General features: G+C 44.2%; 1 protein-coding gene and 1 pseudogene across 1 annotated transcript in view; one reads left to right on the top strand and one right to left on the bottom strand.

Annotated features, from left to right (window-relative positions):
* Nucleotides 1-10754, top strand: part of LOC148543376 (acetylcholine receptor subunit alpha-1-B) — a 34392-nt gene extending 23638 nt beyond the window's left edge. The window contains exon 9 of the mRNA XM_088472771.1: nucleotides 3051-10754. Coding sequence (XP_088328897.1) covers nucleotides 3051-3182 — 132 coding nt within the window. The 3' untranslated portion in view covers nucleotides 3183-10754. The remainder of the gene's footprint in view (nucleotides 1-3050) is intronic.
* Nucleotides 10755-20889: 10135 nt separating this feature from the next.
* Nucleotides 20890-26906, bottom strand: part of LOC148543375 (polyphosphatidylinositol phosphatase SYNJ1-like) — a 59741-nt pseudogene continuing 53724 nt past the window's right edge.

Raw genomic sequence — 26906 nt, 5'->3', positions numbered from 1 at the left:
TAAAAAGCTACCAAGACTTCCCCCAGCATAATCTTGTTAGAGGCAAATCACCCAGCATAATATTGCTAGAAGCAAATCAGACGGATCTCTGAGTATGCTCAACAGCAATTCTGCCTACTCACCCACAACATAGCCCAACTGTAAATATGTAGTATGATAAACAGTGCAGGCCATTATGTATAGCATGCAATAACCTGTAGTATCAGCCTTGCGTGCAAATAAAGCATTTGCACCCTTTGCAGTACAACATAACTTATTCTGCTGCATCTAAGCACAACTTGCACCCAACTCTAAATCAGTTCCAAAACATAAAATAACAAAACCAATATATATTAGGATCAGGTGTGGAACTACAGCCGGTGTAGCAGGTGCGCCGCATTGTTGCCTCTGGGGAGTAAGGGACCTGCCAGGCCCTCCACCACTGATCAGATCATCATGACCAGTGGCGTAACTAGGTTATTTGGAGCCCAGGGCAAATTGAAAAATGTAGCCCCCTCCCCCTCTATGGGCATGGTCACAAGGGGCGTGGCCACTGAAAAATGGGAGCGTGTCAACATGACACACACCCCTTTCTTGTTACTGGGAACATTTCTTTCCATATGCACCTTAATGCAGTGCCCCTTATACAGTACCCCTTATGCAGGCCCCCAGTAGTGCCCCTTATACAGTACCCCCAGTATGCAATGTCCCCAATCGTGGTCCCTCTTATGCGGCCCCCAGTAGTGCCTTTTATACAGTACCCCCAGTAGTGGTCCCCCTTATGCAGCCCCCCATTAGTTCCCCTAATACAGTGCCCCCAGTAGTGGTTCCCCTTATGCAGGCCCCCAGTAGTGATCCCCCATATGCAGTGCCCCTTACACAGTGCTTCCCCTTATGCAGCCCCCATTAGCTCCCCTTAAACTGTGCCCCCAGTAGTGATACCCCATATGCAGTTCCCCCAGGAGTGATCCCCCTTATGCAGGCCCCCAGTAGTGCCCCTTATACAGGACTACCAGTAGTTGTCCCCCTTATGCAAGCCCCCAGTAGTTATCCCCCCCATGCAGTGCCCCCTGTAGTGGTTGTCCATTTTCAGTGCGCCCTGTAGTGGTCCGTCCTGTGCAGTGCCCACAGTAGTAAGCCACTTATTTAGTGCCCCCAGTAGTAGTCCCCCCTATACAGTGCCCTTTATATAGTGCCCCCAGTAGTAGTCCCCTCTGATGCAGTGCCCCCAGTAGTAGTCCCCAGTAGTGGTCCCCCCCAATGCAGTGCCCCAAGTAGTGGTCCCCAGTAATGGTCCCCCCCCGATGCAGTGCCCCCAGTAGCCAGCAGTGGTGCCCCCCCCCAGCAGACACACACATTAAAAAAAAGAAAAAAAAACACTTACCTGAATCCCCGTTCCTGCTCCCGCCGCAGCCATCAACCCTCTGTCCTCCTGGGCCCGCCCACTCTGCATTATGGGAGAGACCACTTTCTACCTCTCCCTGTCGCCCTCTGTCCATCACCCTCTGCCTCTCCCCTTCACCTTTTGACCATCACCTTCTGCCTCTTCCTGTCACCCACTGCGACTGCCATCATCACCCTCTACCTCTCCCCATCACCCACTGCCTCTCCTTGTTACCCTCTGCCCATCACCCTCTGCCTCTCCATATCACCCACTGCTCATCATTCTATGCCTCTCCCCATCACCCTCTGGCTCTCCCCATCACCCACTGCCTCTCATTACTCTCTCTGCCCATCACTCTCTGCCCCTCCATATCATCCTCTGCCCATCACTTTCTTTCCATCACTCTCTGCCTCTCAATTACCCTCTCTCTCTCTCCCCGTCACCCTCTCTCCCTCCCCGTCACTCTCTGCCCGTTACCCTCTACCTCTCTCCTGTCACCTTCTGCCTCCCCATCAGCTTCTGCCTCCCCCTGTCACCCTCTGCCGCTACCTGTCACCCTCTGCCAAGAGACCCATCTGCAGCTTACGAGCAACACTGCTGACATAAGACACTGGTGAGTTTAAAGGGGGCAAAGATTATTATTATTTGATTAAAGGAGGCACAGATTGTTATTGATTAAAGGGAGCACAGATTATTTTTAGACACTGGGATGCTCTCTGTATTGTTTAGCAGTCATATGATGCACTACAGTGGCACCCCTCCCCGTAGTGACACCTGGTACGGATAGGATTGTAGCCGGCATGGGTAGGGGGTGTGGCCTCACAGCCCAAACCCCTTTTTTAGTAACTCCGGGGGTCCCAGAGATGCGAACTGGCCCCAGGGACCAGTCTGTGTGCAGTGCCGGTTCCATCACTATGTCAGGAGCTGAGTGCTGCAAGTAATTATTATTATTATTAGCATTTATTTATATGGCGCCACAAGTGTTCCGCAGCGCCTTACAAAGTACAAAAACAAATTGTATACAAGTGACTTACAGAACAATACAATACAGGACATGGATAATATATATTGCTACATTAGTGACCATATCACCCAGATAAGCAACAGAGCATAAGCAACCAAGTGTTATAGGTGCCCTAGTGGTGAGTAAGAAGTAAATGACACTATAGTAAGGAGAAGCACAAGAGGGTAGATGGCCCTGCTCGTGAGAGCTTACATTCTAGTAATTCTACAGTGCAGCACCTGGCTCCTGTCACTGAGGACAAGTTGGCACTTTGGTGTCACCCTGGGCCGGACTGGTCATATGCCAGAAGGGCTGATGGCCTCATGGCCGGCTTGAGGAGTGTGGCTGCAAAGTACGGAAATCGCCTGCCTGACTCCCGAGGTATCCCCGCCCTCCACCCACCCGCTTCAGTTCATGGTATGAAACTTGGCGGGTGACACCTGGGTGTGGCATATTATGAACAGAGTGGGACCTATAAGAGAGGGCACCCAAAGCAAATATTTTTACCTGGCCCCACCACTATCAAGTTCCGCCACTGAGTGGGAGCTGCCTTTAATATATAAATTAGCACTTTCTAAAAGCAATGTTCTTATTTGTCCAACTACAAGTAACAGTATATAGTATTATTTTTAATCATCCTGGATAGGCCTTGCTGATCTAATGTAAGTCATTTAATTTCTGCAGGCTTCGGAAGAGTGGAAGTTTGTAGCAATGGTGCTAGATCATGTCCTCCTCGCTGTCTTCATGCTAGTTTGCATCATTGGTACCTCAGCTGTGTTTGCTGGTCGTCTTATTGAGCTTAATTCACAGGACTGAATTAAGATGGGTATTTAGCTCCATTAATGACTGGACAAAAAGACTGAAGAACATCAAAAGATAGTGCAAAGCTCTATTATTCATTGATGATGATGACGGTGGTGGAATAATGTACCATACCTATTCTACAAATCAATAATGATGGAATACAGCGCCATTTAATTATGATGAAGAGGATGGAATACTACACAATAGCTGTACCAGTCACTAATGATGAAAATTATGTACTATAACTGTACCTCTCCTTTATGATAATGGAATTGTCCCTATTGTTATTTTCCCAGCTATAACCTTATATATTAGCTATGGCTTTGAGTGGTTAATACGTAACAAACTTTATATACAGGTAGCAGTGGCTGAGAGGTATGTTATTTATTGGGATGTTATTACTGTACATATGATGTATAACATGTTTCACAGCACTTTCCAGAGAACATTAAACCATTCAGTCCCTGCCCCAGGGGCTGGCTGGCAACTTTTAGCCTGGGGGGCAAATGCATGCAGGCGGCCCTGGCAGAGGAGTAGCGTGTAGCCAGGGTGCCCGAAAGAACGTGCGTGCTACGGCGCCCCCCCCCCCCTCAAGTGTTCTAGGAAGGAGGCGGGTCCATATGGGATTAATGTAAGGTAAAAATAAAGATTAGGGGCAACCCCCTGTCGTAGTGCCCATATGCAGTGCCACCCTGTGCCACAGGAGAGGACACCCTTATGCAGGCCTCAAGTAGTGCCCCCAGTAGTGATCCCCCCTATACAGTGCCCCTTGTGCCCCCAGTAGTAAGCCCCTTATATAGTGCCCCCAGTAGTGGTAACCCTTATGCAGTGCCCCTTAAATAGTGGCCCCAGTTGTAGTCTTCCCCCTATGCAGTACCCCCACTATTGCCCTTTACATAGAGCCCCCAGCAGTGGTCCCTCGATGCAGTGTCCCCAGTGGTAGTCCCCTCCCCCCTATGTAGTGCCCCTAGTAGTAGTCCCCTCCCCCCTATGCAATGCCCCTAGTAGTAGTCCCCTCCCCTTGTAGTGCCCCTAGTAGTAGTCCCCCCCTTGTAGTGCCCCCAGTAGTAGTAGTCCCCCCCTTGTAGTGCCCCCAGTAGTAGTAGTCCCCCCCTTGTAGTGCCCCCAGTAGTAGTAGTCCCCTCCTTGTAGTGCCCCCAGTAGTACTAGTCCCCCCTTGTAGTGCCCCCAGTAGTAGTAGTCCCCCCCTTGTAGTGCCCCCAGTAGTACTAGTCCCCCCCTTGTAGTGCCCCCAGTAGTAGTAGTCCCCCCCCTTGAAGTGCCCCCAGTAGTAGTAGTCCCCCCCTTGTAGTGCCCCCAGTAGTAGTCCCCCCCCTTGTAGCGCCCCCAGTAGTAGTAGTCCCCCCCTTTGTAGTGCCCCCAGTAGTGGTCTCCTCCTTATAGTGCCAGACCCCCTGCAGTAGACACACATAATATAAAAAAAAAAAAAACACTTACCTGACACCCGATCCTGGTCCCGCCGCCGAGATCAGCTCCTCCGTCCGCCACTTTGCATTATGGGAGTGACGCGTCACTCCCATTACCCACTGCGGGAGCCGGAAGATGTCCGGCTCTGGCAGTGGGAGCAGCAGCCGATGAGAGTCTGTCTGACTCTCATCAGCTGCTAAAGCAAACACACAGCTGCCGGCTCCGGCAGCTGTGTGTTTGTGCTGTGTAGCTTTGACCGAACTCCGTCCGGTCAGCGCTACACATGCGGTGCAGTCTGTGTCACAGTGACACAGACTGCCCGCGGCCCGCATGACGCTGCGGCCCGGGGGGCACATGGCACCCTGCCCCCCGGCCCAGCCCGCCACTGCCCTGCCCCATTGCAACTTACAGTCTAGATACACAATCACGCGCACACATTAGGACAAATTAACCTACCAGTAAGTTTTTGGACTGTGGGAGGAAATCAGATTTACTGGAGGAATGGGGAGAACATGCAAACTCTGTATAGACAGTGCCCATTGCTCAAGCACTTTGAGGCAGCTATGCAGACCACTGTGCCACATTGCCACTGTTTAAGTTAATCGTCATAAACAGTATCTAATAATTGTAATGGTTAAGTACATCTGTAGTAAATTATGACACAACCTATCTGGTCTGTAAGTTCTGTAACCAATAGTCGTCAAGATTCTGGAAAACACCTGGATCTTCTCAATGATCTCTAGGGAAATGTTTAGAAGATGCCTAATGAGAAACATCGTGAACAATGACTGGTTACAAATCCTTTTCAGTGTCCTTACTTCATCTTCACTCTGGATGACATACACAGGAAAAGTATCTTCCAGAAATAGGTATCAGAATGATAACATTTGTTAGACAATAATCTTTCCATGTATTATTTATCTATTAATGGTTATTTACATAATACACATATGCTATATGGCACTTATAGAATATTTTGTCATTCACATCAGTCCTTGCCCTGTGGAGCTTACAATCTACTGTATATAACCTACTACATGGACACACACACATCGGGACAACATAAACACTCTACACACATAGGGCCCTGGTTGGAATCAAACCTATGATCTCAGTGAAGTGAGGCCTCAGTGGTAACCACTGTGTCACCATGCTGCCCTGTAGCCTTCCATTCCATGTTAGACCGTATTTCTAATTCAGCAATTTGCCATTTCATGCATTTTCTAAATGCATACAGAATAATCCGTTCAATCACACATACAGTCTGGGCTCCGGTTTGTGTTTGCATTAACTGCATCTTAAATGTACCCTGTTCTAATAATGTTCTGTTTAGAATTGAAAAAAGTATCCATCTACTCTATTACACTAGCTTTGTTATAGGGGTAAAGGGATCTTAATGGTTACATATATCCAGGGCTGGTTCTAGACATTGTGGAGCTCAGGGCGAAAGTTCACAGTTGCGCCCCCCCCCCCCCCCCAAAAAAAAAAAAATAAGACAAATTTTTTTTGTAGATGACGTTCCTCTGCACGCGCTGAAAGCACACGCGCTTCCGGAAAAGGGGAGTGTCCTTGTGGAACCCTCCCAAATTATCACACTGTGGGGCGTGCCCAGCACTTATGAAGGTGCTGGGCTGCCCCCAAGCTCTCCCCTCGTGGGGAATAATTGCCATGTGCAGTAATGTGCCTTACACAGTATGTCTTACACAGTAATGCCCTGTATAGCACATTATGCCACATGCAGTAATTCCCTTTACAATACAGTATCCCCAATTCAAATTACGCCACACATTAGTCCCTTATTCATGTTATGACACACAGAGCCTAATTCAGACCCGCTCGCGAGCGCTGAGTGCTCACAAGTGGGTCGATGTTAGCCCAGAGGTGGCTCCATCGTGCGCATGCTCGAGACCCGGATAGCGACGGGCAAGCCGTCGCTATGGGTCTCGCTACAAAGAGGGCGTGCTGTCGATGGTGAGTGACAGCACGCCCCCTTGGTGGGCGTGCCAGGGGCGTGGCTGCCTAGACAGAGGCGTTCCCATGGAGGCATTCTGATAGAGCAGTTTTTAAATGTATGTGATATTTCATCTCTCATCCTGCCTACTGCATATATACTCTGCATAGACCTTCATGCAATCATGTGCAGTTTTTAAATGTATGTGATCTTTCATCTCTTGCATAGAATTGTTCTTACATGTATAGTCTATATTGTTCATTGAAGCATAGTTTATGGTATATATCTGGCCTGGCTTTTGCTCCAACTCAGAGCAAGTTATCTCCTTTGATCAGCAGAGCAATTGAGTCAGTTGTAGCCTGTCTTAATCAAGGATACCACTCCTTTATATTCAGTCTAGGGGCAGCTGGGGTTCAAAACACCAAGTGTTAAAGGCACAAAGTGTGATTACATAACAGTTAATCAAACAGTTGAACAAACATTGACCAACATCTAAGGTAATTTCAGATTAAGAAACTGATTGCTTTAAAATTGGTCTAAAAATAACAAACCTAAAACTCACCATGTACTACACATTTCTTTTTAACAACTCTTTCCTTTGTATTTTCTCTAAGGATATAACATCCCTAACTCTCCCTGCATCTCCCCTCTCTGGGCACACTGCCGCCCTATTGAGTCACTCACCTCCTCTAAAAACTAATGAGCTTTCTTTTCATCAAAAATTGACAATTATAGCCTCATTGTGTCACTATAAAAAACTTTTAAACACCTACAACTATATCTACTTCTCCATCCTTCTGCTTTTATTATCTGGTGACATATCACCAAATCCAGGCCCCTCACACATACAGCAGATTTACTATGGAATATATATCCTGCAAACCTCACATGTCTCCCATCACCCTCCAAATCAATAAATGTGCCTTATAGAATTCACACTTGATCACAACTTATTATTTTACATCTGAACATCTCTTTACAATAACTGCTTTCACCAATTTCGACATTTACCTGAGACTGCTGGTTCACACGTTAACCACACTCTCTAAATAGCCCCACATGAAGTGGCTTCTGCCGCCCGTCAGACTTCACGTAAACTGATATAACAGCCATGGCTCTCCACAGACGCCTACAAAAACTGCCTCTTAAAGTAGAATGTCAGTGGCGTAAATCTTAATTCAAATGACTTCCACACATACTGTAAAATAGGAATCCAGCCATCTGTCATCCTAACCCTCTGTCCCACGCTCACTGTCTACCCCATCTGAGTCACCCCTGTCTGTCTGCCCATCCCCTTTAGAATGTAAGCTCTCACGAGCAGGGCCCTCTATCCTCTTGTGCTTATCCTTTCTTTACTTATACTATCTGCTCTATACTCAAAAGCACCTAACCCGTGACTTTTGCCATCCTGCTTCTGTTGCAGCAGTGTTTATATACCATGTACTTGTCTTGTAGTGTCTTAAACTGTATGACACTGTTTTCTTGTTCTGTTCAACTGTTTATGTACTATGTTTCTGTACTATGTAAGGCGCTGCGGAACCCTTGTGGCGCCATATAAATAAAGGATAATAATAATAATAATAATAATAGAGCCGAAAGCAGTCCAGGGCTTGCGGCAACGAGACCCTACCACAAGGGTCTCGTCGCAAGCCCAATGGTCGCAATGGGCTTGACCATCGCGACCACCTTTTTGGCCGCTCGCTATAGCTGTGGGTGGTCACCCACAGCTATGCGAGCTGCCAGGAGGCCGCTCTAAAAAAGAGAAGGAGGGCACTGATTCAGAGCGAGCGCTCTGAAAGAGCGTCCGGCTCTGAATCAGGCCCACAGTGGTGCCCCTTTTGCACAATGCCCAACTTAGTGCCCCTTAAACACAAGGCCCACAGTACTGAGTAGTAGTGCCCCTAATACAATGCCCACAGTAGTAGTGCCCCCTATAGTAGTGCCCACCTTAGTATTGCCCCAGTAATAATGCCCCCTATAGTAGTGCCCACAGTAGGAATGCCCCCTATAGTAGTGCCCAAAGTTGGAATGCCCCCATTAGTGCCCCCTTATAGACATGCCCCCAGTAGTAATGCCCCCTTATAGACATGGCCCCAGTAGTAATGCCCCCAGTAGTAATGCCCCCTTATAGACATGCCCCCAGTAGTAATGTCCCCTTATAGACATGCCCCCAATAGTAATGCCCCCAGGAGTAATGCCCCCATGCCTCCCTTCTGAAAAATAAAAAATACAAACACAATACTTACCTTAGGCCCCGCTCCTGCATCCGTTGCCGTCTGGTCCGACCGTGGCTCCACCACGGATCTATGGGAGAGACGTCATGACGTCCCTCCCATAGTGCTCTCTGCTGGAGCCGGAGCTCTGGAGTGAGCTTCAGCTGCCTTTGCAGGGAGGGAGCCGGATACCCGCTGATAACAAATATCAGCGGGCGCCCGGCAACGTGGGGGAGACTGGAGCTGGGGGGGGGGTTTTATTATGGGATTTATTTATCTTTTACCTTCTGGGGACTCAGTGGCGCCCTCTAGGGGCCGGCGCCCTGGGCGACTGCCCTGTTAGCCCACCCCTAGAACCGCCACTGCATATATCCTAGCTATCTGCATCATTCTGTAGATGTACAGTACCTAGACACAGTCTGGCATAGGGGAACTAGAACCCTAAACAAAGTATGTACCTTAATGTGAGCTTAGGGCCTGATTTAGCAAGGATCGCTATTGCGATCGCAGCTGCGTTTATGCATGCAGTTCAAAGGCGATAGTATGCTAATTCATTGTGATCACTATGCCATAGCAGCACTACACAAGGACGCCCACTTTACCTTACACACATCCGTAATGTTTGGCAAGACTGTTTAACCATCGGTAACATCGAGTAACATCGCAGCCTCACGCACACTTACACAAGCTCTGACCTAACTCAGAAATTGCTAATTTCCTCTCACGCTATGAGACCTCAGGCTGCATATGGCATCTCAGTGGATAATTTATGCACGCACCTGCAACAGCATTCAAACGCACTGGCTCGCCTGCGTTTTGCTGACCACCCCCCTTCACCACCCACAAACGGCACTTCCTGTCAATCACTCTATGATGGGTCTGCGTAGTCACTGTGATCGCAGTCCCGATCGCAGAGGAGTACTCGAGCACGAGCAATGCGATGCATACGCATGCGCAGTACGCAACAATCGGCCGATTGCGTGCGTATTAGAAACTGCGATCCTTGCTGAATCAGGCCCACGGCCCTTGGCCAATGGAATGTGTCAGCTACTCAAACAATAAATGTGCATTAGGCCAGTTATTGAAGTTATGAGAAGCAGGCACGTGCTATATAGTTCCACCCGTTTTATGCCCGTTTAAGACATTTTCCAAAATTTATCCACTTAAGGTTCTACACTTGATGAGTGGCCAGTTTGGCACACATGAGTGGTCCAGCATGTAGAGGTCTGAAAGAATGACTGTATTCAGTGCCAGATTAACAACAGGACGGCCGGGGCAGTTGCCCAGGGGACCCCATATGGATGGTGGGGCCACAAATACCTACATCACCAGTGTGGGAGGAACTGTGGCATAGGTAAACTGGGGTTTCTGTGTGGCATAATAAAAACTAGGTCCCCACAAACCTTAATCCGGCCCTGACTGTATTGGAAAGCCCCCCCATGCATTCTGGTGATTACATAGATTTTGGCTGTATTTAATGGGTCTATTGCGAGAAACATTTGCTAAATGAATTTAAGATAAAAGCCTGTTTGCTTTGTTAATAATAATATATACCAATAGAGATATTTTTTAGTAGACGACAGGAAATCTTTCCAGAAAATACACTATACATATACAGAATATAACAGTTTATAATTGATCTGCTTATTGCGGAAATGTCATTCTTGCAGCTTCTTTTTCCCCCAGTGGTAATATTTTTCTTACAGTTAGAATTCTTTGAATTCTTTTAATTACTATTGTTTAATTTAATTTGTAATTGCTAAGGTTTCACTAATAATTCATTCCTAAAAGCTATAAATATTACGCCTTATTTAGCAGTAACAATGCTGGTATGTGTATATTTCTTTTTGGCTCTGCAGTTCATAGAAGAATTGAGTAAATAATTGTCGCCATGTAACCCATTTTCATAAATAAGAGCAGCAATGCTGATAGTTGCATTAACCTTAATGTATCATAAATAAGTATACACATATTATACCCAATAAAGGCTTTTCAAGGTAGACTTGTGTTGCATACCTAACTGTTCTCAATACTGTATACACTGTATGAAGGCTGCTTACTGTATAGGATATTGGGGTAGATGTGTGCACTGAAATCGCTTCTCCCCAATGTATTATTGAGGGGCTGGGCTGTAAATGCCTTGAAAAAGCAGTTTGGCGAAACGCACATTGGCGCTCTTTCCTGCTGCCGCCGGTCACCGCACTATCAAATGCGGCTAATGCTATTATTTACCAATTGAAATGTTATAATAAGTAGCACCAAGTGTAGGGGGTAGAATCCCTAGTGACTAACACTCTGGTGCTCTCACTTATCATCGATATTGCATACGACATAAGTCTGCTCGTTGTATACTGACTGAAAAGTAATACTGAGTTAATAGGATTGAATCTCCATGAAAGCTATTCCCTATTGGATAACAAGCAGTGAAAATGTAACTGATTTTAATGGATGACAGGTTACCATACTTGTCCATTTGACGGTGTCAGACCATTATTCAGAATAGTATAATAAGGAATATTCATAGTAACGTTAATATTAAGCCTCCAATCAGGACAAGATATATATGATACCCGTAAACACTGTAAAGCACGGAAGTGATTCACAGCTGTAATGAATTCATCATCATTCCTGCATATTATTATTTATACAAGAAGAGAAAAGAGATGTGGATAAAAATTCCCATTCAGATTGTGAAATCAATCAGGAATTGATATTTGTAACCTCCATATTGTACATTAAGTAAATAAAAAATACTCTGTGCTACTTAAATTGGTTATACTTGTTGCCACACCAAAATAATATTCCTGAAACGAAAACATTCAACAATTATAGATAACAAAGTTTGAATATTATGTTGTGACTCACTCCCTATAAAAATAGAGCATCCTAAGGTGCGATCTGTACCACCAACGACATGAAAGATATCTTTCAGTGAGTCATCCTGCCACATCTCTGAACATGAAAAGTTCACGATATCGTCCAGATTGGCCTGCATGTACGGACGATCAGAGATATCGTTATCGTTCATGCGGGAACGCGCATCGTTGGTCGTTCACTGCATAAAAATGGACGATATGAATGATATATTGTTAAACGATATCGTTATCGTTCATATCGTAACGATATATCTGTCCGTGTGTACGCACCTTTACAATGAGTGTGTATGATAACACTGTTACACGATGAGTTTAGTAACATTGAAGTAGAAGTTACTCCAGAATAATATTCTGAGATAATAAACTACGAATGATATAATAAACGAGAAGCGATATAATTGACAGACAGCAGGGCCGGCTCGAGGCATGTTCGACCAGCGCGGTCGAACAGGGTGCCACCCCTCCCAACCATTCCCAAGTTCAGCGGGACAGTCACGTTTTTCGGGCACTGCTCCGCTGTTCCACCTGCGGGGTAAAGTGGTCGGGTGTTTGGGCACCTCCACCGTCGCACTGGCAGTGGTGCCAGCCCTGGGGAAGAGGAATGGGTACCGCGCACATGCGGGCAGCATCCATTCACTGCAGGAAGAGGGCTGGTGGAAGCCCAGCTACTGATGTAGTGCTGGGCTTTCCCTCAGCCTGACGTTTACAGGAGGCATGCCGTAAGGGCACGCCCCCAAATAACGTCATTTAGGGGGCGTGACTTATGGTAATTAGGCCAACCCCCATTTTCGGTCGCGCACAGCCAATGAGCGCCAGGTCATGGTCCCGCACAGAGCGCAGCTAACCCTGGAGCCGGCCCTTACTGACGGCAGGGGAAAGTTTTAAATCACTTATCTATTTAGCTGACACATATTCTTTTCTATACATTACTTTGATTTTATTTAATATTTCGCCCAATATCAGAACACATTATTTTAAAGAAAAATTAATAAAGATAATGTAAATTTTATAATATATTTATTTAGAGATACAGGTACTAAGGATGATCCTGACCTAGGAAGTGCACTGAACCAAAATCTTGTCTTTTCTCTTGGTGTTTGAATTGAATTGTCTATTTACAAGGTTATCAGGGAGCACCTCCATGAAATAAATATGAAGAAACCATACAGGTATTACTAATTATTCATATGGAGTTCCTAGGACATTAGTGTACCAACACATTTCTATTCTCTGAGCTAGGAGACAAGAATACACAAAGTTATCAGTGCGGGATCACAATAGTTGTTTGAAACTCCTTCCCTTGTGTACATCTGTGCGGACGGCATACCGGCATCTAAGGGTTAGCACAGCCTTTTCTAGCATGCAAAGCGAAAGTCAGTCTAGCACGGTCAAGCAATCTTGTTCTTCATAAAAGGAGTATGAATTCATTAGAGTAATTATAAAAATATATACAGTATATTTCTCTATCTATAGCTAGGGGCTAAACTTTTCCGAGTTTGGCCCCGTTATTTTACACCATCTTCAGATGGTGTGAAATGATTTAGGCCTATGGAGGCTTTACCCACATGAGAGAGATCACCTGGTCTTTCTCCCGCAGCCTCTGGCCGGCTGCGTAAACTGACACTGTGCGCATGCGCAATCGTGAAAGACTTGCACAAAATAACGGGAATATAACTAGCAGGGACAGAGGTTACCGCAAACCGCTGTCCCTACGAGTTTCCCTTAGTACATAGCGGGGATACTTTCATTAATAACTTTAATAATCAAGGCCCCTTAGCCTCGGAAACAACATTGATGTTGATCGATTTTAAATAAATCCAAAGCAAATGAAATAGCTCTTTTGCAAAGATACCCCTAGAATCGATCATCAATGTGGGTCCAACATATTCTGTCTGTGTATAAATAACTACTCCCCAATGCAAATAATTCAGCTAGATTTGGTGGAAGTAGGCTTGGTGTGCAATTATTGAGCACACAATTTCTAGTAGAACTGCAGCAGAAAAACTCATTTCTACATGCACAACTTTTAAATAAAAGTTTTGAAAATACAATGTTCCACAGTAAAGTCGCCTCCTCGCTGTTATGAGAAATGTAAGCTGCAATTACTAAAGCTATGCTAGCTATTAACATTTCTGGTAGTCATCCACTAGAGGGACTATTTCCTTGTATATTTACTTGTTTCAGTAATGTGAGTGTTTTGAAATGATGAGCACTGAAAAAACATATTCATAAAACATATACAAATAATAGTACATTACCCTTAATAATGCAATTAGCACATCAGTGTTCTCCTTATTCTGGACATATGCAGATTGGATCCATAGATTAAAAAAAAAACATGCCACCTTTTCAGATGAGGATTAAGGGCATGATTCAGAGACGGACGCTCTGAATCTGGGCGTTTTTCTTTTTTTTGTGCGGCCACCTGGCCGCTCGCATAGCTGTGGGTGACCACCCATAGCTATGGCAAGCGGCCAGGATGATGGTCGCGATGGTCGAGACCATCGGGCTTGCGACGAGACCCTTGTGGTAGGGTCTCATGGCCGCAAGCCCCAGAGAGCTTCTGGCTCTAATAGAGCCGGAAACTCTCTCACTGACATCATTGGTGATGTCAGTGGGGCCGCCCACAAACGGCAGGCGTTCGCTTGGGAACGCCTCCGTTTGCGAAGCCACCCCCTGGCCACGCCTACAAAACGGGGCGAGCTGTCGATCAACATCAACAGCCGCCCCTTTTGTAGTGAGCTACGGAGCGAGAGATTTTCTCTCTTGCTCCGGGGCTTGCGCACACGCAGTGCGGCCGCCACCATCGACCCGCTCGCGAGCACTCAAGTGCTTGCGAGCAGGTCTGAATCAGGCCCTAAATACCCTTATTAGAAGACAAGGAGCAAGATGATTATTCAGTACTCCACGCTGAGATGGAGTCCGCCTTGGTATACTGCAGTTCCAAATGGTAGGTGACACCTTGTTCCCCGCTGCGCACTTGACGAATTTTGATTGTGAAATTATTTTGAAAAGGCCAGATATAGGGGTCAATCCAATTAGGTGCAAATTGCGAGGTGCGAGTTTTTGTTTTCTCTTCAAATTCACATAGCGAATTAATTTTGCAATTAGCAGTTTGTGCTGAACTAGTCAGAGTGAATTCACATTTTTCCATTCGCACCTCCCTGAGGGTGAGATATGGAAAGGAAAATCCTTATTTTATGGTTAAAATGTCGGGACACCGTGCTGAACCCCTTGGACACCCCTCCTAATGACTAATTAGGTAATTGGAAGTTTCCAGTTAGGTTAATTAGTCCAATAATTACATGTAATTTTTGTGGGCTAAAAAATAAGGCCTCAAATTACCACAAAATCAACTTTTTCGTTAGTTTAGGCACCCCAAATTTATTTACAGTATTTTTTTCATTGAAAGACAATTGTTTTTTTTTTTTATAATAATTGTGCCCTCAAAGTACCCCAACATCACCTTTTTTACTACTTTTTCTTTTTGCATTGTTGGTTTATTTATTTTTTATATTTTTGTGCTTTTTAAAAAAAAAAAAAAGCCCAAATCAGCCATTTGACGCCATTTAAAAACATACAGGCCCTGATTCGGAGCTGGACGCTCTGACAGAGCGCTCGCTCTGAATCACGGCCGTCCCTCTGAATTTTTAGAGCGGCCTCCTGGCCACTCGTATAGCTGTGGGTGACCACCCACAGCTATAGCGAGCGGCCAGGAAGATGGTCGCGATGGTGAAGACCATCACGACCATTGGGCTTATGATGAGACCCTTGTGGTAGGGTCTCATTGCCGCAAGCCCTGGAGTGCTTTTGGCTCTATCAGTGCCGAAAGCACTCCCACTGACATCACTTGTAATGTCAGTAGGGCCGGCCCCAGACGGTAGGCGTTCCCATGGGAATGCCTCCATCTGGCCAGCCACGCCCCCGGCACGCCCACCAAAGGTTGCGTGCTGTAACTCACCATCGATAGCACGCCCCCTTTGTAGCGAGACCCATAGCGACGGCTTGCCCGTCGCTATCCGGGTCTCGCGCAGGCGCACGACGGAGCCGGCTCCGTCGTGCGCATGCGCACTGGGCCAACATCGACCCACTTGCGAGCGCTCAGGTATATGAATGAAGTGGTGTAAGTGCGCTCCTTGAAAACTAGGAGTGTGGAGGTGAGTTACTATTGCAGCTCTAGACACTGGTGGTTTCCCCAATATCACCAAGAAAGGGATCTGATAGTACAAAGGTATGTCTAGTAAGTAGCGCAATGTAAGAGCTTGTTATTGAGTATTGTAACTAGATCTAAAGATATTGGACTAATGAGTCAGCATAATGGGATAGAGTTTAATGTAGTAGTGAAATGATAATAAAATGACAAGGTCTGAAATAGGTATAGATGAGAATGTGTTACACAATTCAAAATATACAATTAAAAATGCACAATGTGTACATGGGAAAATATGTTGCACAATTTAAAATACACAATAAAAATTCGCATTCACAAATGTCTGACGGTATGGTGAAAGAAAAACAGTATATCGTCCAATGGAAAATGTAATACAGGTAAAGTGGGACTGTTGGAACAGTCCTAACTATATTAATACCAATGCTGATGGAATTTGTGTGACACAGGTGTAGATTCACTGTCCATTGTTGTTATGTCACAGAATCATCGGAAATACAGTTCAGCAATCTGCAGGTTAATAACGATGGTATAGAGGACGTTGGGTAGGGTCTGGTAGATAAATGAATGTTTGGTGAGTGCATGCACCCCCTACCTCATCCTGAGTGGCAGCCCGGTGGCTGGTTGCAAGAGTTGTAAAGATGTGAGAAAAGCCTCCTACTAGACGCAGGGCGCCGGTTCCCTGTGTGAGACAACGGCTGCCGCCTAGTTGGAAAGGGGCAGCTGCTTCTTCAGTCGCTCCGGCGGAGGGTGTGCACAATTCCCTCACCGCTGGTGTAGTTGTTCCTGGGGTCCGTCCGGCGACTCGGCGAGTAGAGGGGGTGTTTCAAACGCGTTTCACCCGCTAGAGATTGTGCGGGCTTCGTCAGGGCTGTGTGGATGTGAAGTTTGCAGGATGTCCTTTATTTAAAGGGCTTGCTCTGTCCCTCCTTAATTGTTAATTGGGAGCCAGTTTGCAGGCATCAGCAATAAATGAGTTTGTTAACCGCTTGTGGTCCTGATTGTTATGGTGTCTCCATTTAAATCCCATTCTCAGTATTCACAGCGTATAGCACAAATGCATATAGAGTGGAAATCATATAGGGTAAGGATCATATCAGCCTAAGTGCCTATGTATGTGTACATAAGGAATAGTAGGTAGTTAGTTTATCAGGTGATTAACTCACTGTTTATCAGTATATTTATTGCTCGCATAGGTGCACCTGGTAATTAGGCCCTCAGTACTTTACATAGCTCACAAACAGCCTTCTATACGGTGCTACTAACGAAATTAACAATTTTGGAGGGGATCCAGGGTGGTCTCCCCACTTTTTCATTCACTTCTCTCACATCGCCTTTTCCTCGTAAACCTCCACTGCAAGTACCGCGAACAGGCATTTTCAATTGGATTGGAGAATTCTCGGATGCGCGCATTCATGTGAAGTCGCAGAGTTTCATGAAACAAACTTGCTACTCGCAATTCGCACCTAATTGGATTGACCCCATAATCTTACTACGGCGGTAAAAGTCATATAACACCACACAAAACTGCAGGTAATTTTATGATTAAACGCAAGGATTTTTCAGCAAACTACAGTGGAGTTTACATAAGTACAGGCACCGTTCTCATAGTACTGGTACATTTTTCCATTGACTAAAACCCCACCACTTTGTATTAAATACACATAAGTGACAGACAGACCTGATGTCCCAGTAACTTTCAGGATTAGTTGGTTTACTGAAAAGTTGATGTAACTGTAACTGTAACTGTAGACCTCCATAAAATGGTCCATGATTGAGAGAGACACCACTCTTTTGTTTTCACAACCAATCAGACCTGAAACTAAATCTTCCATCCTTGTCTCAGGCCTATTATAATTATTTTTATTATTATTATTCTTATTATTATTATTATTATTATTATTATTATTATTATTATTATTATTATTATTATTATTATTATTATAACATTACTAATTTAAGCAGGGCTGTACTGAGAATATTTATTTAATATGACCAAAAATAGGCCCTGGCATTTAAAGCACACAAGCCCACCTCAACATCAGCTTCTGGCTCCTGGCATGGACTCCTCCCCTTACTATTCCTGACCCCTCCTACTTAATATTAGAAGGGACAACATACAGGTGTACATCATTTTGTGTATTAAAATACACACATCACAACTTATCCTGCAGGGGATTGAAAAATGTGCCATAGTCAGACATTTGGTATTTGGTTCTGTTAGGTAAAGCTGGCACTTCATTGGACTAGATTACACACAAAGAAAAGGGAAGGCATTTTCCCAAATGACCGAGCCCTGGCTTAGTTATATGTACATGTCTAATCCTCTACAATTGCTATTATATATATATGGAGATGAGTCTCCTATCATCATTTCATCTGTGAGACTGAGGCTGCTGGAGGGACGGTTGTGAAGAGGGAGGTATTGATGTCATACTTAAAAGTGTCCATGAAACAAAGCACAGAGGTCAGCAAAAGTAAAACTACTAAAAAGAAAAGCCACCTTATGATATAAACCAGTGCTCGAAATGTATACAACGGTATGGTATGCTGGCACTTCAAGCGCTAAGCGGCTCGCGGAAGACCTGGTGCCAGGCCACCAGCTGATAACAGACTTGGAGAGACAGCAGCTCCGAGCCACTATAATTTCAAATTTGACGCTTTCTGGGATCCAATTGGAGCTCGCAACCGGCAGCCAATCAGGAGCTGCCACAGCAACGGCTCCTGATTGGCTCGCAGACAGCAACAGTTTTGAAATGATGGTGGAGTGGTGCCACTGTCTCTCCATCTATGGATGCCTGCCGGGCAGGGGCAAGGTACTATGTACATGTGGAGATGAGAGTCTCCTCTCATCATTTCACCTCTATGAGACTGAGGCTACTGGAGGGACGGTTGTGAATATGGAGATAAGAGGCTGCAGGGGGAGCTTTAATGTGGGGCATAATGTTATAAGGGGCATCACTATGTGGCATAATGTGTTAGAGGCATTACTACTGGGTGGCATAATTTGTACTACAAATTTTATAGAGGGCATTACTGTGTGGCATCATTTGTAAAGGGCATTACTGTGTGACATCTCTTGTAAAGGGCAGTACTGTGTGGCATAATGTGTCCAAGGGACATTACTGTGTGGCATACTGTGTTACAAGGGGCACTACTACTGCATGTCATAATGGGTTATATAGGGGCACTACTACTGCATAGCATAATGGGTTATAAGGGGCACTACTATTGTGTGGCATAATGTGTATAAGGGGTACTACAATGTGGTACACTACACTGATAAAAAGGGGTGTGTCTTAAAGGCATGCCCCTTTTGAGTGATCACACCCCCTTTTTCAGTGCACACGGCTCCGGCACATAAATAAGTACCGCCTTAGATTTTCCATACCTTCACTACAAAATTCCCATTTCAACCACTGATTTAAACAATATGCTTTGTTCCATAGTAAAACTTCGGCATGGAAGGACATGTTGTACCCCCCCCCCCCCAATGTAAAAGACATAACTCACCTCAGAGTACCACCACAAGTCTTCAGAAGGAAATACTTATAGAGAAGATTCTCATAAAGGATTTTTCTTTCTTACTTTATTTTGAAATAACCAGTTATGTCTGTATAATTCCTCAATGACACATGGCCAAGATTTGTAGAGACATCCAGTGGAAGATATGAAGGATGAGCTGCCACAGAATGACAGGTAGAGGTCAGTAGAGAGCACTTTTACATATAAAGATCCATTCTTGTGTCAGCATACTAGCACATAACCTGAACGCTACAGACAGCAATGAACACAGATATACCACATTATAGGCAAAAGATAATTTATTTATAAAATGGAAGGATGAAACAAATGAAACCAGACAATGTATTAGAAAGTCCCGAATACATATGATAAAACAAGTTTCTCATCTTGGTCTCCATTTTATATCTTTTGCACAATGAAACTGCCTTTGCGAAGAGCTGCTGTTCCGCCCAATCTGCTTTCAGGCAGGACACATCCTCATCCTCTTCCAGTTTCTGTAACAAAGAAAGATGCCATCGGAGGTTAGTTCTATCCATCACTAGTGGGAAGCATAATGCGACTTGATGGCCATTTGTCCACTATGCACCCTGAGCAAACTGGTGGCAGAAGCCAAACAGATCAGGCCGATATTGGTGACCAGTGATTGATACATAGTATATAGTTTTATGACACTCTGTTCTTCTCAATGGAGGAAAGGTAACTAAAGCTACCTATGAGATGTAGAACTTAGGGGGATGTGTATCAAACTTCTGAAGAGGGTAAGTGGAGGTGCTGCCCATAACAATCAATCAGATTCTAGCTATCATTTATATAGTATTATCTATAAAATCATAGCACCAATCTGATTGTTTGCTATAGACAACTCCACCACTTTTCCTATTTAAAAGGTTTGATACATCTCCCCCTTAATTTACAGTAACAGCATTGGTTTGCCTGTTACTAATAGTTAGAAATTGTGTGTGTCTCGCTGGAGGTGGATGATCCAGTCAGGTTCCCAGGCACTATATGACACCACCCGTCTGTCTTATGCAATTCTAAGGCATGAATGTGAAAACTTTAATAGTAAAAATAAATGTATTTTGACCAATTAAGTTTATATCTATACTATCATAAGTATGGTTTATTTTTAAAACGTATACACAATTCAAATATTTTATCCTATAGATTAAAAAAATAATAATATTTCAGTAACTCAAACCAAGTAAAACTTTAAGCAATAAAAACAATAAAAAATAACCAATAATTATGAGCAAAAACACATTCAATTATGTACCATATTAATGTTAAACAATACTGCAGATTCAAAAAATGTAAAAGATTATCATTTGTGGAAATATATATTTTAAATGTTTATTTTGCTGTGTATAAAACTTTGGACCCATATTACATTAAATTAACTATAATACTATTTCAAATACAAGTTAATTAAAAATTTTCCTGTAATTTTTTTCCCATTCACAAAATGCAATATTCAATGGTCTGCCACCACCAGTATATGCATCATGAATAATTTTTCCTTAACTGTAATCTCACAATCTTACAATCTGAAAAACATTTCTTACAAATGTAGGATTCCGGGGGAAAATTGGATTTCTTCCACAAGCAAGGTAACTCCCAGCTGCTCCAGGTCCTTAGCTGATGAAATAGAAGGATAGATAACCACATTTGGATAGTTTGGTGAGTGGATGAGGTTGGATAAGCAATGCCTTGGAGGAGATATGATAAAAAAAAGCAGCCAACGTGATGCTTTGCCCACCAGAAGACCTCCAGAAATCATATTCTAACAAAATACAAAAGTTAATAAAAAAATATGTTAATCAATACAATATGCAAAACAAGCAATTTGAAAAACCAATATTTTTACTATGAATTATTACCCAAATAAACAATGTAGAAAAAAAATCTATAATTTGTAATAAAAATGCATAGGCTCGAGAACACAATATATGTCTAGCAATAATGGTGTACTTAGCCTTGAACAAACTGGGATGATTCCAAATTACATATACTGAAATCAAAAGGTGATGGTGAGCAGCAAAAGTACACACATTTTTTTTTTCAATTATACCAATGGGAAAATGAGACAATTGAATACAAACAACAGAGAATGTAACCTAAAATAAATTTCAGAAATTATAAAAAAGAAAACACTCAACCAAACAACACTTTATATAACCATAGCAACCAGCCCCCCTAATACCCTAATACACTTAAAATAATGAGGGCAAATCTTATTTTTTGGGCTCCCAAAAGTAATTTTTGCCGATAGGTGCATATCAATTGTTCTTCAGTGATGCAACAATTGCCATGTATACTGTACATGGCACCGGGTTTTCTGCCCAAAGCAGCTAAGCACATAAAAAAATACTACTTAAGGTGACCAAAGGGTCATATGGGTGGCCATAGTGCCGACTTTAAACACATTTATGTGCACCACCTTGGGCAATATATTAACTTGCTCCATTAGGTGTCTAAAAAGAAATAACCATATTAAGAAAAACTGAATTACCACAAAACTAGGTAATAAGGAAAATTACTAAAATAAAACTACTAATTAATTACTGAAATTACAAAAAATAAACAAATTTGAAAACTTTTAAATCCAATCTAGAAAAAACACATAAAATTGGAAAATACTTAAGGAAACCAAAGTGCCATATGAGTGGCCAAAGTGCCAAAGTTTTTGGGGATCGAAGACTGCAAGTAAGATTGATGAACAGGGGTATGTGCGCGTATCTGCAATGTTGACGGGACCTCCAAACATAAGTGAAATCAAAAGTAAAATGACATGATTAATTTATTATGATTGTACAGGAGTGCACCCAGTTTAAGTATGACCTCACCATAGCCGGCAAACAGCTGCAGCAGCTCATCAATCTAGCGATCTTCCAAATAGTTTTCTTATGGGGATCTGCTTTGTATAGAGACCATTATTGTACCATCAGGTGGCCCCTGGGCTGCAGTCACCTCCTTATTGATCTTCTGCCTCTCATCAGCTTCCATCTCAAAATACATCTATATCGATCACGGCGACAACCGGCCTTCAAAAAAACAAATAGACAACGAGTTAGTTCATACTCAAGGCAAAAACACGGATCAAAGACATAGTATTTGGAATAATACCTGTGATCAGATGTTTTCAGCTCTGCCGTAATGTAAGATGGTGCCTGGATTCCATGTATAAGGGATGTTTTGCCCATCTTCTGCTAAAACACCAAATACAGTACAGTTATAAACAGGAGGATGATGGAGAGACCTCTCTCCCTATTTTCATGACACACAATAAAAATAAGAACATCTGTAAACGGCAGAAAAGCTGCCCGGGTGAACAAATAAAGTAAAGAGACTCGCATGGCTCGGGCACCCTCCTCCTATGTGGTATGGTATAGACCAGGGGCATTTAACATGTGGCCTTCCAGCTGCTGTTGAACTACCCAACCCAGCATGCAATACTACAGTTTTAGCATGCCCTAATAGCAAAACTGTGGCAGGGCATGCTGGGATGAGTAGTTCCACAGCAGCTGGAGGGCTGCATCTTGAATACCCCTGGTATACACTTAAGGGATGGATAATGTTCTCTAACTCTTCGTATGTAACTATTAGCAGGTGAAGATATGCCTATGGTTCTGTCTGTGTAACCCAAAGCTATAGCTATGGTTCCCTGTTCCCCAAAATCTACTTTACGTGCACCTGAAATCACATTTCAAGGTTAAAGCTCTTCTATTATTCGCATTGCATGAATACTTGCTTGTTATGTAGGAGAACAAGCTTTTGCTTGCCGTTACCAGACATCACTGGCTATGACTGTGTCAGTAGATCTACAGAAAGGAAATGTGATGTGCATGGGAAAACTATTACCTCCAACAAATTATAATAATGAAACATGCTACTAAAGAGGCGGAGAAACACGTCAAGGTTGACATCTCACTCACATCTAACAGGAAGTTACAGTTCACATCATCCAGCCCGCTGCTACAGTGCACGCTTGTCCTGACAGACACCGACATCCACCTGCTCACACAAGCGCATGGCACTCTTCTTATGCCGGAACCAAGAGACCATAGTCAGAAAAACCCTCACAGTATCATATCTAAAGTCCGCGGGGTACTAGAATCAGTTTGCCAGTTGAGTGACTGGATTTACATCAGGTGCTGCATTCATACTCAGTGCGGCAGGCTGCACTAAAGGTATCACTGAATGGCATATGGGGGCAGATGTATGAAGCTCTGGAAAGTGATAAAGTGCAGAGTGATAAACGACCAACCAATCAGCTCACAACTGTCATGTTACAGGCTGTGTTTGAAAAATGAGAGGTGGGAGTGGATTGGTTGGTCATTTATCACTCTGCACTTTATCACTTTCCACAGCTTCATACATCTTCCCCATGGTAATATGGCCCAGATTGACCAATGAGTGATATTCTTGTTATCACTCATTACTAATCCTAAATGGTGCTCCAACCAATCAGCTCCTCAATGTCATGTGTTTGAAAAATAACAGGAGCTGATTGGTTGGAGAATCAATTAAGATAAGTAATGAATGATATTGCTAAATCTGTGCTGATTAGCAACTTCATGCTCAGCTGGGGGTTATATGTGCTACTTGTGACCGCTATTTAAAAATTGTTACACTAATTAGCAGGACATGCTGTTACAGTGATTATTTGCTTTCAGCCACCTGCACGCAAATTACTGACATCTTATTCAGCCTGACGCAATGAAGCTGCCAGTGTACTACAATCTATGCTCATTTACATATCTATGCTGCTACCATGGCTATATAACCTGGTGATGTCACTGAGGGGATCTATTTACTAAGTCTTGGATGGAGATAAAGTGAACAGATATAAAGTCCCAGCCAATCGGCTCCTAACTGCCATGTCACAGGCTGTGTTTGAAAAATTACAGTTAGGAGCTGGTTGTTTGGGCATTTTATCTCCGTTCACTTTATCTGCATCCAAGGCTTAGTAAATAGACCCCTGAGACACTTCTTTCATAACACAACAACCGCCACATCTATGGGAACTTTTCTTAGGGACCACAATACTTTATACAGCAGCAAAGCAGCCACATAGGATTTGTTGATTTGCTTTTTACAAAGCAGACATCATCCAGATATATATGTGACGGAATTATCATCTTCTGGTATTTATGTTACTTTATATCGTTTTGTAAATGTTTTTATTGAAATGTTATGGTTATCTATTGCCATTATTACACTGAATATAATCAGACATAAGGATTGACTCAGAGCTGTACGCTATTGCTCAGCCACTGTGACTTTGTACGCAGCAGCTGTGCAATAATATGCCGCAGTAGGAGGCGTCACATCCTACCGGCATCTGTGATCCGCTGCTGCGTCCAAGGACATGGCCATCAGATTACTTGCATGAACGTCAGCCATCTTAGTGACCCTCAGGTTACTCCGGATGGCCGTGAAATGCACGCAGCCAGGGCTAGTGAGGCTGTGTCAGAAGATGCAGACGGTGGCCTCGGAATGCCTGGAAAATGTGTATGACACGTTCCCAGTTCCCAGTTGCCGCCCCATCCCTGCCCACCAAATGGGCACAGGATGTCAATGAGGCTGCAGCTTAGGAGGCGCTGAGTCTGGTCAGTCAGTACAGATCCTGCGCATGTGCCAATCGGCAACCATGGGACTTGTACTCAGACCTTCGGGATTCCGTACAACTCTGTATCAGGCCTATAGTCAGCACTAATAACTTTGTCTTGTCACTAAAATAAATGCCAGTTATGTGCATCTATGGGTGACTTACAGTATATTAGTGGCTCTTTTGCATAAACCAACTTTTTGTTCAGTGCTCTATTAAGCAATCACATATTGGGACTGATTTATAGACCCTGAACAGTAAGAACATTTGTGTAATTACAAGTACATATATAAATGAATATACGCGACTGTAGGGAAAGAAACACAATAAGGACCTGATCTGTCACAGGGCGATTCTCTTCTTCTCCAGAGAATACGGTCTGTCCACGCTGGGCAGCGACGCTTCTCACTTGTGTCATAGACATCGGAGAACAGGTCGTATTTATATGTGGGGCAAAGTTGTTTTTTCCCTCCATGAAACCCTGGAACACCTGCAGTAACAAACATGTACATGTAACAGTTAGGTGACGGCTGACCACTTTTTGACGGCTACTTTTAAACCAATACATGAGCCAAGTACCAGGTGTGATCTTTGGGCAGAGATGTTAGTAAATTGGGCGCACTGAAAAGAAGCATAAAACATGTATATTGGGACATATGCGCCGGGCTCCTCAGGAAGCCCGGGTAATTTGTACTCGCCCCCCCCCCATCTCGGCGCCCCTGTCAGTGAGTGCTTGTACCTGCCCTATATTAGGTGCACCTAAAAGTTGCACTGGCCTATGTGTGAGCACCACATCACACCTCATTTACATCCCTTCAGTCTGTGGGCGCGCGTTTAACTCTATCAGCCCCAAGGTGCGCAACTTTCCAAGGGCCCACCAGCAGAGATATTACAGCCTGGCGGTATCCTTTGCCCAGTGACTGTAGTCTTCACACAGTAGGAAAATGATTTCATATCACTGAGAAGTGCTAGCAGCAAATGCTGGGACTTGTAGTTTAAAAGCTGGAGTCTAACGTCATCATTCTGCCACTGTCAGTGCTTTGGAAAAGGTTACATAGGACCAGGGGGTAAAAATCACATGACTTACAGGTAGGGAGGACGTTTTTTGCAATCCCAGGATTCGGGATTGAAAAAAAACTAAATCCCGGCCTCATTCTAAAAAAAAAAATTTCCCCCTGCCCAGCCTCCACAGTTACTTACCGGGCAGCAGGGATTTTGGGCGGCGGGCAGGGCTCCCCCGGCTTTCACTAACAACCACCCTGGATGGAGGTGGGTGGGCAGGACCAACTGGCACTGCGCAGCATGACCTCTGTACTCACGTCACGCTGCACAGTGCAAGCCGGGGAAAGGGGGAGTCGGCAGTGTCTGAGCACTCTGCTGGAGGTGCTCAGCGCTGTCCAGCATGTAAAAAAAGCCATTTATGGCCAATCCCTAATCCCAGAACTGGAAGCTTCCAATCCCGAGATTCGATCCCGGCCATTTTTAGGCCAAAATCTTGGGATCCCACCGATCCCGGGATTGGCCTCCTTACTTACAGGGTAAATACAACATCCATCCATTGTCATATCTGTCCTCCATTCCGCTGGTTAACAAGCTGATCTCTGACAACTAGAGAATCCAGTTTTGATTTCTGATCAGTTCTTTGACCACTTCATTTGGCAGATCGATGCGATAGTTGAAAGCACCACACCAGAAGACATAGGACATATTGAAGGCAGATTGTAGTGTAATATTAACGACTGGCATTGCGAATTCAGGCAATATCACAGGGATTTACTACAAATCCCTTGCAGGGACAGAGCTTGCGATAAAGCTCTGTCCCTGCGAATCCCATCCGCACACTAGTCACGGTATTTTTGCAAAAAATACCGTGACAAAGTGCCTGCGCATGCGCCGACTGGCTGCCGCTGCTACCCCCAGCGCTAAGCCCCGTCCCCCACGATCGCGGACCCCCTGCGATACCACCT

Source organism: Taudactylus pleione, unplaced genomic scaffold, assembly GCF_031769625.1.
Source record: "Taudactylus pleione unplaced genomic scaffold, aTauple2 ptg000004l, whole genome shotgun sequence".
NCBI classification, from domain to species: Eukaryota; Metazoa; Chordata; class Amphibia; order Anura; family Myobatrachidae; genus Taudactylus; species Taudactylus pleione.
The sequence above is the reverse complement of the archived record's forward strand: the minus strand, read 5'-3'. Positions and strand labels throughout refer to the sequence as shown.